Source organism: Trichosurus vulpecula, chromosome 2, assembly GCF_011100635.1.
Source record: "Trichosurus vulpecula isolate mTriVul1 chromosome 2, mTriVul1.pri, whole genome shotgun sequence".
In the NCBI taxonomy this organism is placed as follows: Eukaryota; Metazoa; Chordata; class Mammalia; order Diprotodontia; family Phalangeridae; genus Trichosurus; species Trichosurus vulpecula.
The window spans coordinates 268715703-268729766 of NC_050574.1; the positions used below are offsets into that span (position 1 = coordinate 268715703).

The window sequence follows — 14064 nt, forward strand, 5'->3', positions numbered from 1 at the left end:
GAGTGAGAAGAGAGAAAGCGGAGGTACCTATGGTAGATGGCCTTTTTGAGGAGTTTAACTATAAAGCGCAAAGAAATATGGGACAGAGGGGATGGAAGGATCAAGTGAGGGCAGTGGTGGGATTCAAATGAAGTAACAACCAGTTCTCCATGGAACCGAGCCAAGGTGCTGCCCCCACTAACAAACTGTTCCCTGAACTCAACTTAAAATCAGGTACCAGTTCTACCAAACCAGTGTGAACCAGCTGAATCCCACCACTGAGTGAGGGTTTTTCAAGATGAAGGAGACATGCACATGTTTGTAGGCAGCAAAAAAGGAGAAATAATAGACAGGGAAAGATTGAAAATAAGTGAAAGAATGGGGATGACAGAGAGGCAACGGAATGGGATCACTTGAACAAGTAGAGTAAGACCACTTTATTATGTGAAACAAGGGTGAAGGAGGAGAGAATGGTAGAAGGTATCTGAGTGACAAGAGATGAGGAAGAGGGGGGAAAGAGGGAGCTTATGGCAAATGGCCTCATTTTCCCCCACATAAAATGTGAGGCAAGTATCTGAGCTGAGAGATTTGAGGGAGGTGGAGTCATGGAACATTCAAGGAGGGATGAAAAGATCTGGAAGAGCCACTGCGGAGAATGGGATAGTGAGTTGACAAGGAAGATGTAGAGGGATTACCTAGCAGTAGTGAGGACCCAGTTGATATTGTGTAACATAAATTTATAGTGCATCCAATTTTAATAGTTGTATGGTTTTCTCCATCTTCACTGACCTACGTGTGTAAGAGTGAAGGCACAGAATGGTGGGAGTGATCCAAGGTTAAGGCTTGTGTGGGCACAATTGGAGATAGGTTAAGGGGATAAGGATTCAAGAGAAGTGGAGAATTTTCAAGGAAAGTGTGGAATTGAATCGATCCACTGAGGAATCAAATGGGGGAAGAGGAGAGAGTGACTAATGCATGGGAAATGGCACAAGAGAGAACTGAGGAGTCAAGGAGTTGGAGGTCACAGTGCAGAGGAAGAGTAGAGTTTTGTAAGGAAAGGCAGAGGGGGAGGTAAAAAGCCAATAGACTATGGTTAGATAAGGAGATTTCAGAATTCTTGAACACAGAGGTATGTTTGTGGGTGATGGCAAGATCGAACTTATGACCACCTTTGTGTGTGGTTAAAGTGGGGTGGAGGAGTAGCTCATGGGAGGTAAGTAGGTTGGAAAACTAACTGGTTATGGTATTTGAGGGAGAATTAGTACATGTGCTGAAGTCCCCTAGTATGAAGATAGGAGTTGGGGAGGAGAGAAAAATTGTGAGCAAAGTATTGACCTTATTTAGGAAAGGAGAATGACTGGGGGGTAGACAATGGCTACCAGAATTTTGGTTAGATATGAATAGCATGGACCTCAAAAGAAGGGAGGCTACTGAGTGATGGAGGATGGGCCAACAGGGATAATACTACCTGCCATCATAGAATTGTTGTTAGGATCTAATGAGACCTTGGACAAGTTGGACTTGGACTTAGTCTTCTTGGTGCTGTATTAGTAAAATAGAGACAACACCTTATGTGTAGGAACACGAAGACGTAAAAATACTTTGAGCGATATTAGAAGGGGTTATATGACTATAAGAAAGAAGTTGACTAAGAGGGATTAAAAATGTGCAGTATGTAATCCGCAAAGCAGAAAATTTCAGTGCTAGATGGGGGAAGAGGAGGAACAGGCATAGTGGGAAAATAGCACTGGATTTGGAGTTAGAGTACTTGGGTGTGAGTTTAAGCTTTACCAGATATCAGCTTTGTGACCTGGAGCAAGATCTGCTTGGTCCTTGGTTTCTCACCTGTTGTACTAAGTTGTTGGCCAAGATCTCTTCCAACTAGGAGTCTATGCCCCTATGGTCCTCCTAGGTAATCTCTAAGGTGCATTCGTTCCCACTTCAACATGCTGTGATTCCATGATAATCACATATGCCTCCAAATTGAGAGCTGGATGCAAATAAATACTGCTTTTGTCTACTGTAGTCCAGGTGCCCTTTGAGTTTCTACAATGTTTCTTCCTCCAGATTATTTGACATTTCCTTCTGAGTCAGCTCAGGAATTGAGGTGGAAGTGGTGGCATATGGATGGCTCCTATCTGGGCAGTTGAGCTCAAGCTTGGCTGTGGGCTAGGAAAGACTTCTCTCCTGCTTATGGTCAGGCTGCTATTCAATTTGGATATCGTCTCAGCAGCTGCCAGAGACTGGGAGTAGAGGCTGGGCTGGGAACTATAAACTGAGACCCTTCACTGTTCTCTTAGGAACAAAATTTTGAGGATAGTGACACTGTGTTCCCAGAACACATCTGGAAGCACATTCTGCAGGAGGTGGAGATTAGAAGCATCTTAGACAGGCTGCCTGCCTTTTTGGTTCTGGATCCTTCTTACACCTAGCTGAAAATTGGCATGGTTCATAGTGCCCTGGCACCACATACCTCAAATGACTGGCAGCAGACAGTGCAAAATAGCAATGAAATCCATATGAACAGTATCCATAATGAGCCTTTTTGGATAACAGAATGAAAAAGAGGCTTTTCTGGCTCACAAAGATAACTCTATAAAGTCAACTCTTGGTTATCTGCTTAAGGATTATCTACTTGGTGGATTATACATGGCCAATACTTAATTCTGCCATGCCTTTCCCATGTCACCCAGCATACTTCTGGTCTGAAGACAGGGTACCAGTGCCCCTATATCACTCTCTGTGAGGGAGATGCCCTGCCTGAATTTTCGAGGTCCATCCAGCTAAGCAATCTCAGAATAAAGCACCTTCACTTCCCATCGATTGGTATGTGTTCCAAGAAAACAAATTCTCTTTAATATTCACTTTAGTAAAACATTGTTACAAAAGTAAACCCTGTTCGAAAAGAAAATAGAAATGATGTTTGGATTATCTGCTGTTTTGGATTACATGAGACTATGTGGCCTCCTTTAGGGTGGATGATGGGGAAATGGGATGAGCACTGAACGTGGAGTCTGGAGGTCTGGGTTTGAATTCATGTTTGCCTTCCTCACACCTGTGGGCACATGATATTGCGAATCAGGACCACAGTTTCTTCATCTGTAAAATGAGGTGACTGGGGTGGGGGGAGGGCGATCCCCAAGGCCCTCTTCGGCTCTAAGTTGTTGGATCAGGTAACTGCGTGCTCAATGGTTTCATGTCCAATTGCCATGTGTTGCAAGTTGGCTTGGAAGCTTGAGGGTCAGGAGAGACTTGGGGGTGAGGGAAGGGATAGTTGCATGAGTTCTCTGGAGTAAAGGCTTTCAAGGTCATTGTTCCTCTACTAGAGGAAACAGAGTGAATAATAGGACCAAATTGCATCCTCATTACGTACTAAGTGCTTCAACATCCTTGTTGGCCATCTCCTTTTCAAAGAGGAGGAAGCAATTAATGTAGAAAAGCCCATAAGTGAGACTTCTACTCATTCCGGCTGCTTGTCCACACAGCTGAGAGAAGAAAAAATAGCCCAGCACATTTGCGCTTCAGTCTGAAACCTAAATATTTCCATGAGTCATTCATTACTACCATATAACTGTGTGTTTGCATGCAAATAACTTTAATGACATAAACGCTTATAAAATAAGTCTCTTACCATATGAACCCTGTAAAGAATACTAATTCCCAGAGTCATGAACGGCTTGGAGAAATCGATCACCTTCTCCCTTTCAGCTGTGATAGTGAGACCAGCTACTGCCAGATCTGCTTTCTATAAAGGAATAAAGATAGAGACAGTGAGTGGGGATGACCCACATGAATGGGAGGAAAGGTAGGGGATCAGATCCGCTTGATGAGAGGTTTCTATGTCTCGGCTCCTTGGAATCCTACTAACTGTGGTAATGCCTTGAAATCTCCTCTAGCACTCTCTAGCTCCCAAGTATACCTATAGGATTTCCTTACGTGTCCAAATGCATGCACATTTAGAATAGTTAGAGTCATTAGAATAGTTAATCACTTTTACTCACATTTCCAGACCCACACAGAAAGAATCAAAAACATAGAGACAGTCTTCCAAAAGGTAAAGAGGTGGAAGAGATGTCTTTAGGGAAACCTGGAAGGTAGGACATTGGGGTTTTTTTTAATAACTTAGAACATAGGTGCTTAGCAGGTTATATGGAGTTGGTTAGCTCCCTACTGAATCATAGAATTACAGAGATGGGAGGAACTTTAGAAGTCATCTAGTCCAAACCTCTCATTTTACAGATGAGGAAACTGAGGCCCAGAAAAATAAAGTGAAATGCCCAACTAGTTAATGGCAAAGCTAAGACTAGGACCCAGATCTTTTTACTTCCAGTTCAGTGCTTAGTCTACAACATGTGCCTGGAAGTCAAAGTTGAAGTTTTAGATTCTGTGTCCTGGAACAGAAAGAGCACCACCCCACACCTCTTACTCACCACCCATTGTCCAATGCAAAATAATAAAAATCTGTAAAGCACAGAACTCTCTGAAATGCCAAGGGACTAAACCCATTCTGTGTCCTGGAACAGAAAGAGCACCACCCCATACCTCTTACTCACCATCCATTGTCCAGCGCAAAATAACAAAAATCTGTAATGCAATGCCAAGGGACCAAACCCATTCATTATAGTCCCTCTACCTGCTTCATCTGGAAACTGCTTCAAGCATCTTGGTATTATGAGAGGTTAACCTATTTTTTAAGGACACCTGGAGAAGGAGATTCTCTAGTCTCTGTCACTCACTTCTTCTCAAAGACTAACAAACCTCACTGTAGCAAAGTTCTTCTTCATATCTAACTTAAATCCTTCCTTCTGTATTGGGAGTGCTCTCCCATGAGCTTACCAGCCTTCTTGTAACCAGTCTTCATGAACCCAAAGCCCTAGAGCTCAGTCAACTTTCCAAACTTGGCTTAGGAAACATTACTCAGATAGAGAAGGGCCTAAATAATTTCCAAACCTACAGACTTCATTTGTAAAGGAAGGTTAAAGTGGACTTCTTTGTCTGGTATGGTAGAGGCCTGCTCCCCAATTGAAAGGGCAGATGACAATTGTCATTGCTTCTAGAGGTAATGACAATCACACTGCTTTCTCAATGGGGGTGAGGTGGGAAAAAGAATGTAAACTTGAAAGTACAATTTAATTTAAAAAATAAAACAGGTAAGGGCTTGATATAACTCCTTCCCACCTGAGGCCAACATGTGACTATAAGGACAATCAGTAAGTGAAAGATCTTTCCTGCCCATTGAATGGGCCTCAGGTGGGGCCAACAAAGGGAAATCTGATTAGGGGCAGGCCCATACCCTTTCACTAACTAGATGTGAGGCCCCAGGCCCTCACCCTTTTGCTACTTAAGCAGATGTGGGCGTGAAGCCCTCAGGGTCCTAAGGGGAGTTGCTAAGACTAGAGCCAATGGTTTGTGCATTGAATTCTAGTCAATCAGATGCTGCCTAGGGCTGTATAAAAAGAGAGCCCAGAACTGAAAGCAGCAGAACTGGGAGCAGTGGTACTGAAAGTGGCAGGATTCAGAAGCATACATTGAGAGGACATTGAGGCAGCAGACATTGAAGGAGAGCCAGCATTGAGAGAAACTGAAGGGCGGAGAGGGCAGAACAAGAGAGAGTTGCAGAGATCAAGGAACTAAGGAGTCAGCAGAGTTTCAGGAGAGAGTGCTGAGCAGAGGGTTAGGATTCGTCAGTGATTGTTCACAGGAAGGCCCTAGAGGGGAGGAAGGTTCCAGGAAGACTTGGTTCCTCACTATTATACTGTGTTATAATTTCCTTGTTGCTACATTGATGTGGGCTTATTGGTTTTGGAATATAATTGCTATGGTACAGAATTGGAATTACTGGTCCTGGGACTGGATTCTCTTGTGTCTAAATAAATGTTATATTTCCTCTACCTTCTACTTAGAGAATTTGTTATACTTCGTGATTTCAAACCATACAGGCAAAACCACAAAGGCAAAGATTGGTCATCCTTGAGGTCATGAATCTTGCCTTACTGATATTGTGGCCTAAAATAAAGGCTTCAGTTCTTTGCCTCAGTGTTTGTTCTTTCTTCTTTTAGGTGTAAGACATTTGAGATGGCTGCAAAGTAATTCATCAAAATGAACCAACACAGGGGAGGGGTTAGTTGCATGAGTTCTCTGGAGTAAAGGCTTTCAAGGTCATGGTCCTTCTACTCGAGGAAGCAGAGTGAGTAAGAGTGAGTAACGGGACCAAATCATGTCCTCATTATCTACTAAGTACTTCAACATCCTTGTTGGCCATCTCCTTTTCAAAGAGGAGGAAGCAATTAATGTAGAAAAGCCCATTTGTGGGGTACTTCAAAAGGTTGGGAGAGCAACCCACCAGGAGGTCTAGGAGCAAAGTCCATGCTGGGTTTAGCAGTCAGCCAGTCCTGCATCAAGTGCCTGAAGGAAAACCTTCAGGATACAGTCCAGGAGTAGATGAGATGCAGGTTCCCCTAGTGACTATGCCCTATTTTGAAGTGGAGTTGATGGGGTGAATGCTATGTAGAAGCTAACTTAAGGCTGAGCCTACTCTCCCCAGAAACTGAGGTGGTATAGTAGAGGATATCCCTCCCTCCTCAACTGCACCCCCCCCCCCAGGTTTTTGGGGAGGATGTTTGTACTTCTTGCTATACTTTTGAAGTAAATGCTCCTTTGTAAAAGCTAACCAACCAACCAACCAAATAAATAAATAAGAGGGATTGATCAGGGAAATCCCTGATCCATTTAATGAACTCTCATAATTAAATGTGATAAGCTTATAGGAAGTGGGCCTTTGTTTCAAAGCATTAAGTGGGGCACCTTCCCATGGAGACGCGAGCATGACCACTGGCATCTTGCACAAGGGATACAGAATTCATGATTGGTTCTATGGGAATAAGGCTGCCTCCAAGATGATTGGCTTGCTGGAGATTCAAGAGGACAGGTTTGTGTCAAAGGAGTTGCTCCTTTCCGTAGTCTATAAAAGTGAGCAAGCAAATCAGCTGGATATCTTTTGGATTTCCTTCCCCCTCCCTGGGCTCATTCAGAAGACAGGTCAATGTGCAGCAGAGGGGGCCTGATCCTGTGGGAAGTGAAGCCTTTGTCTGCCTTTCTCCCCACCCAGCAACTGGGAATGGCTGACTTGGGGCAGCACCACTTGAGAGTGGCATGTACTTGCCTGGCGCCTGAGGTGAGAGATCTTAAGAGCAGACTTCCTAAGCTTGGGAGATGGGAGTGACTGGAACACTTATGGATCTCCTGCAAAAATACATTATAGACTAGAGAAGAATTGAGAAACTCTACTACTCTCCCTTCACTGTAGAGATGGGGGACCATGGAGGTGAAAAATTGCATATAATAATAACTAGCATTTACATAGTGTTTTAAGGTTTATAAAGCACTTTACAAATATTATTTCATTTTGTCCATACAGCAAATATTTAATCTTATTCACACAACAACTCTGATAAAGAGGTACTATAATCACCCCTATTTTACAGAGGAGAAAATTGAGGCAGTGTCTGAGGCTGGATTTGAACTAAAGACTTCCTAACTCCAGGTCTAATGCTCTATATCCACTATGCCACCTAGTTGCCTGACATGCTCTCTGTGTTGGTTCATTTTGATGAATTGCTTTTCTTCCTCTTCCTTTTTAAATAATTTGTCTCAAGGATAGGGGAGGGAGCTATTTGGAAATGAGCATGGTATAAAAACAAAAATACATCAATAAAAATAAGAGAGACAAGAAGTCCATCACAAAGGCAAAGATGGGCATGTGTGCTCATTCAGCCTGAACGTGCAATTCAGGGCAATTTTCATGAACCTCAAATTTTTGTGTGGATGAGAGGGTTTTTTTTTTTTTGAAATGCCCTGAGTTGCATTATCTGAGAATCTAATGTTACTCACTAGAGAAGAGAGATTTCCCAGGAAGTGCCTGCTTTTGGGGGTCAACTCATGGGGGAGCCCCAAGGTGAAGATTTATGGGATCCAATAGACCTTCCAGGGAGAAAAAAAGATTTTCAAATGCATCATGCTCTTTGGAGAGAGGGGAGCATCACCAACATAGCTCCTGAACTGCATCCAACTTCAAGAAAAAAGCCAAGTTATTCTGATAGTGTGGATTTGATAGGAAGGGGGTTGCTTCTTCAGCAACCCCAAAGTGTTTGCCTGCTGGGGAGAATCCAAACCATAACAGACACTATGAGTCCAGGAGGGACCATGTGTCACCCTGTGGAAAGGCTAGGGATTCACAAGAATGTCTAATAGTTGCTCCAACGGCAACCCTGAGTTCAGCTCCCTCCCCAGGGGAGCTAGTGGGTTATTTCAATGCTTTCTCATGTACTTCTATGAAAAGCATAATAGTAGAGCGAAAGCTGCCCTCAGAATCAGAATGCCCTGGGTTCAAAGCACACCTCTAATTCATATTGGCTATATGAACTTGAGCAAGTCCTGAACTTGTCAATGCCACAGGCAAATTTCTAAGATGAATACATGACTTCTAAGATTACATTGCAGAACAGTTACTGATATGCCTTGGCAGAGGGAAGTTCTTTACCAGGAGTCCCCCAAACAGATGAAATCATAGACCTATTCTCATCTCCACACTCCAAAGGGTTCTCTTTATGGGTTAGTGGAGGTCCTTTGTCTTTTTCACATTTTCATGAAGTAAAACAAAGGATGTGCTATCCAAATACTTTGTTACGTTGGGTGTAGGCATAAGAACTAGGTCTCTGTTACCCATTTGGGGAGGAAACCTAGACAAACACAAATAGAAGCTATATTTAGAGATTTTACCAGAATTATGTCAAGTGGGCAATGAGTCAAAGAGAGGGAATGATCTTTTTGGAGTCAGCCCCCAAGATGGGACTTGGTCAGTGTAAGCCTAGAGTCTTGGAGTATCCTCCGGAGCGCCAGCTACACAACAATGGAATGTGGCCTATTTGTAAGAGGGGTAGATAATTGAAATCTCCAGATAATCCCAAATTCTTAATTTACCCATTCACTTCTCTTTCTGTCTTCAAGTCACAAGCACACTCAACTTGATCCAAGAATTACTCACAAAGGACCCAAAAGCTTTGGGTTTCAGCTTTGTTATTTATTTACCTTTTTGTTACCCCTATTGTAGAAGGGCTGGTGAGTCAGGTCAAAGGTGAAATGAAGGGCCTGGCTCAATGAGGCAATAAGTCTTGAATAATCACCACCCTTAGAGACTACACAAATGACATTGGGTCTCACCAAATCCTTGAGAAGTAAAGAGAGGACAGACAATATGACCTCCATTTATACATAAGGGAATTTTGGCATAGAGAGACTCAGTTCATTAGGGAAGGTCACACAGTAAGTTAAAAAGTTCTGGTGCTCCATCAGTTAAACCAGCCACTTGATTTAGCACGGATTAGCAGACACAATAAAATGAGGCCAGATCTAAAAGAAACCAAGTTGCAGACTTGTACAACATTTAATAAAAATGGAAAAAATATGGATGACTCATGGTACTGATTTTGTATTTCTCTGAGAGACTGCTAATCACTGTTATCAAATGAATCAATATGCTGTTTAGTGTAGGAAGGTCTGATTAAAAGATTGCTGGCTCATATATTTTGGAAATTATCTGTAGGACTATTCTGTTCCTACATTATCTGCTTGTCAAAGGCAAGGACAGAGGCTGTGGTGTACAGGGCATGAGGAAGCATGGATGTGCCAAAAAGATGAGTCAACAACACAGACCCATTCAGTGCAATAGGCAGCATTATAAGCCCAGCTGCAAAGAAATACCTAATTGCAGACAGAAAAAGGGAAAAAAACCCCAAAACAACTTCCCTAGTCTCAGAGAAAATTAACCTCATGCATGTATGAGGAGGTCCCTGACAGCGAAAGATGAACTATTTTTTGGGCCTATATGAATAGAACAAGGAAGATGAAGAAAAGATAGGAAAAGGGCATTTGAACACTGATAATGGGAGACAGAAATGCATTATCTCTCATATCCCTCCAACTATCTAAATGGGAAAAACAGTAATACCAAATCAGCTTAGCAAATTGAAATCTGTTCTCCAAGTTCCTCTGGTTTCCCAATGAAAGAAGAGGCAAAAACAAACAAATGAAACAGAGGCCACTCCAAAAGGGATCCATAAAAATTAAAGAGAGGGAGGGAGGACAAAGAGAGGGAAAGAGTGGGGAGAGTGAGGGAGGGAAAGAAGGAGACACACACACACACAGACAGTGAGGCAGAGACAGAAAGTGACAGAGAAAGAGAAGGGGAGAAAAAAAGAGACACACACACACAGAGGAAGGTGGACAGAGACAAACAGATAGAGACAGAGAGAGAAAAGAGAAGCAGAGGGAGAAAAATTGCCCTAGTAATTCGCTCAGAGAAAGCATGTGGGCATATTATGACAATTATGACAGATGTGACAGATTATGGCAATTATTTTAAAATTTCTCTCTTTTGGCAAAAATAAAACAAACAAAAACACAAAATGTCTTGGTTTTGGATGCCAGATGATTAAACACACTCCCCTTCTCTCACTAGAGAGGTGGGTGACTATGGATAAGGAATGCTGTATTTGCTATATCAGCTGGAATAGCTGCATTGGTCAGTATTACTTGTTTTCCTTTGTTACAAGAGAGGTTAGGGGAGCAGTATGATGAGAAATACTTGTTCTGTAAAATAAAACAAAACACATAAGGTAGGAAGGGGAAAACATGCAACAACAAAATTCCAAATTTTGTTCACAAGTTTAAAGCTATTTCTTTAAGTTTTAACAAATATTTGATTTTAAAGCAATTTCTGAATTTTGATTAGGTAGAGCTGGACCATGAGGACCTTGTATACATTTGGATGGGGCCCTTTAGTCCTGTTGCAAATAGCCTTGGTCAGGTGTTCAGAGGGGGTTCATTACACACCTTGGCAGAGTTTTCCTATGCACTGGCAAATGGACATGCCTCTCCAAATGGGCCACAAAACCATAAAGAGATGTTCTCTGCTGATGCTACTTTCGCATCCCCCAGATGCCTGGCCTCCTTCCTGCAGCCTGTCAGGAGGTTGGGAGATAGGGGTAGGAGTAATTACTTTTGGTTTACTTGCCTTGCCATGGTACGGTAGTTCTCAACCCTTGTTTTAATTTACCTTAATTTTTTTGCTGAGGTTATGATTAAAAAAAATAGAACAATCCAATGTGGGGGGTGGATAAGCAGGTAGTTGTGAAACCAGAAACCAGCAAAATAAAGGTGCAAGCCTCTGTAATACTAGGAATCACCAGGGGAGGGGAAGAATGTTGGGGAGTATGTTCATGATGATGGCCTTGTTCAAACAGCCTTGCTTCTCTCCTTTTCAAGGGGAACATGTATATTAGCAACGCGCAAAGGCTTCCTTATGAGTTCAGTACCTTGTGGAAGGAGTGTATGAGAAAGTATGTTCTTCATTGTGTGTGTGTGTGTGTGTGTGTGTGTGTGTGTGTGTGAGAGAGAGAGAGAGAGAGAGAGAGAGAGTAGTGTGTTTTTAAATACATGGGGTTACAACAGATGTCAATTATAGGGAAAAACAAAAATAATTTTTCCCATCCAAATTCACCCCTGAAATTGATCCATGGACTCCTAAGAAGACCAGCGAACCCCAGGTTAAGAACCCCTGCTCTGGAAGAAAGAGCAGTGGAGTGAGAACAGCATTGTAGTGGATATGTGGATGTGGTAGAGTATGTGGATGAAGGTACAAAACAGCCAAGAATGTGTTTGGTGTGTACACACGTGACTTTGTGTGCTTGCATGTAGGCATGGATCTATTCGAGTCAATTCAACAAACATTCATTAAGTGTCCACCACGTTCCAGGCATTATGCTAAGTGCTGGAGATACAAATAAGGAAAAGCTTTGTCCTTGCCCTCAAGGAGCTTACAGTCTAAGAAAGAAAACACACAAAAGGAATCTGAAAAGGGTGGAGGAAGAGAGACTATCAAGGAATACTGGGTTTGAAGGCACCACATTCCTTGGAGTCAAAACCAAGCAGAGATGCTGTTTGAAAATGGAGTTAATAGGCCATAAAGGAAGACCTTGGGAGGAGTTTGGTGCTCTACCCTCTAGCCCTCCAGTTAGAGGGGAGAAGCAACTAAGGGTGAGTAGAGAAGGTGTTGAAAATCAAAACCTGAGTCAATCTTAGCTGTGATGTAATTTCAGATGACCAACCCATCCCAAGGGGAGACAGGAGTGAATGCTATATGTTGTTCCTTGGAGTCAAAGCCAAGCAGAGAAGCTAATAGAAAATGGAGACTGGATATATGAGTGCCTGTGTGTGAGTGTATGGAAATGCATGTATGTATACATGTGTGTTCATGAGTACCTATGCATATATATGCTGTGAGTTTATGTGAATCCATATATATTTGTATATGTAATTTGAGTGCATGTGGCGATGGATATATGAGTGCCTATGTGCAAATATATGAAAACGTATGTATATGTGCATATGAACATATGGGCGTTTGTGTGTATGTGAGCAGATGTGGATGTCTGAGTGTGAATCTGTCTATATTTGTTATCTGTATGTATATCTGAATACACACACACACACACACACACACACACACACACACACATATATATGGATATGCAGTAGAGGGCATTTGGGCATGCGGCAGAAGCAAGGGTGTGATAGAAGCTTATTACAGACTGCACAGTCAGAAGGAAGAAAAGGACAATTAATTCCCAAAGAGTTAGGTATAGAATTGTGATGGGAAAGGTCAACTATCTGGAGTGCTGTCTCTATTAATAATGAAACAGCTGATAAAATTTTGACCTGTCTGATTGAGATTTATTTCTTCTTTCTCAAGGTAGAAGGAGAGATAGGTAGTTCTAATATTTTGGATTTGTTTTTGACCAACGAAAAGGAACTCCAAAATCCAATGTTCTCACCATCCCATAGCCAGTACTTTGCAAGCTCAAATGAGTCAACAGTGAAGTGTGGAAGCTAAATTAGCTTTAGGGTCTTAGACTGCACAAAGAGGAGCATTGTGCCAGGAGCAAGGGAGGTGATAGTCCTGCAATAGTCTGCCTTGATCAGAAAACATCTAGAATATTGTGTTCAGTTCTGGACATTACTTTTTAGGAAGAAGACCAGCAAACTGGAACACGTCTGGAAGTGGAAATTCAAAATGATAAAGAGACTCAAAATCCGTCTATATGAGAGCCAGTTCAAAGAATTGGGGCTATTTATCCTGAGGAAGAAAAGACTTCTGTTGTTGTTCAGTTGTGTCTGAATCTTTGTGATCCCATGGACCATACTGTCCATGGGGTTTTCTTTTTTAGCAAGGATTCTGAAGGGGTTTGCCATTACCTTCTCCAGGGGATTAAGGCAAACAGAGGTTTACTGACTTGCCCAGGATCACACAGCTAGTAAGTATCTGAGGCTGGATTTGAACTCAAGTCTTCCTGACCCCAGGCCTAGCACTCTGAGCCACCTAGCTGCCTAAGAAAAGACTTAGGGATTATAACCACCCTCTTCAAATATTTGAAAGAGTGTCACATGGCAGACAGATTAGATTAATTTTGTTTGGTCCCAGAAGGCAGAATTATGACCAACAAGAAGTTATAAAGAGGTAGATTTGGGCTTAATGTAAAGAATAATTTTCTAAAATTGAGTTATCCAAAGAAATGGGCTGCTTCAGGAAGTAGTGAGTTCCCTATCACTGGAAGTTTTCAAGCAGGGGCTCCATGATCACATGTCAGAAGTGTTCTAGACCACACTCATGTTTCAGGTGAAGGTCGGACTGTGTGATATTTTAGGTACCTTCCACAGGTAAGATTCTACGAATACATGGAAATGTGTGTGTCTGTACGTGTGTGCATGTGAGTGAGTGCAAGTGAATTTGTGTATATGGGTTCAGTCTCTAAAACTCTCCCACCAACCAGAAAGTCCCAACAATACAGTCATTCCCTTCAGATTGCAGTTATCCCTTCCACATCACTAGGGTTAGGGACACAGCATCCCCCAATCTGAAAAATCTGTGTAAAATTTTTTGGCCCTCCCTTCATAGTAGAGAAGAAGTCTGAATTATTATTGTATGAAAAGATAAAATATGTTGACATTATACAATACTACACATATATT

General features: G+C 42.2%; 1 protein-coding gene across 1 annotated transcript in view; it reads right to left on the minus strand.

Annotated features, from left to right (window-relative positions):
* Positions 1–14064, minus strand: part of GRIK4 (glutamate ionotropic receptor kainate type subunit 4) — a 457202-nt gene that overhangs the window by 54703 nt on the left and 388435 nt on the right. Inside the window, exon 12 of the mRNA XM_036745295.1 lies at positions 3611–3724. Within this exon, the coding sequence (XP_036601190.1) occupies positions 3611–3724 (114 nt within the window). The remainder of the gene's footprint in view (positions 1–3610; positions 3725–14064) is intronic.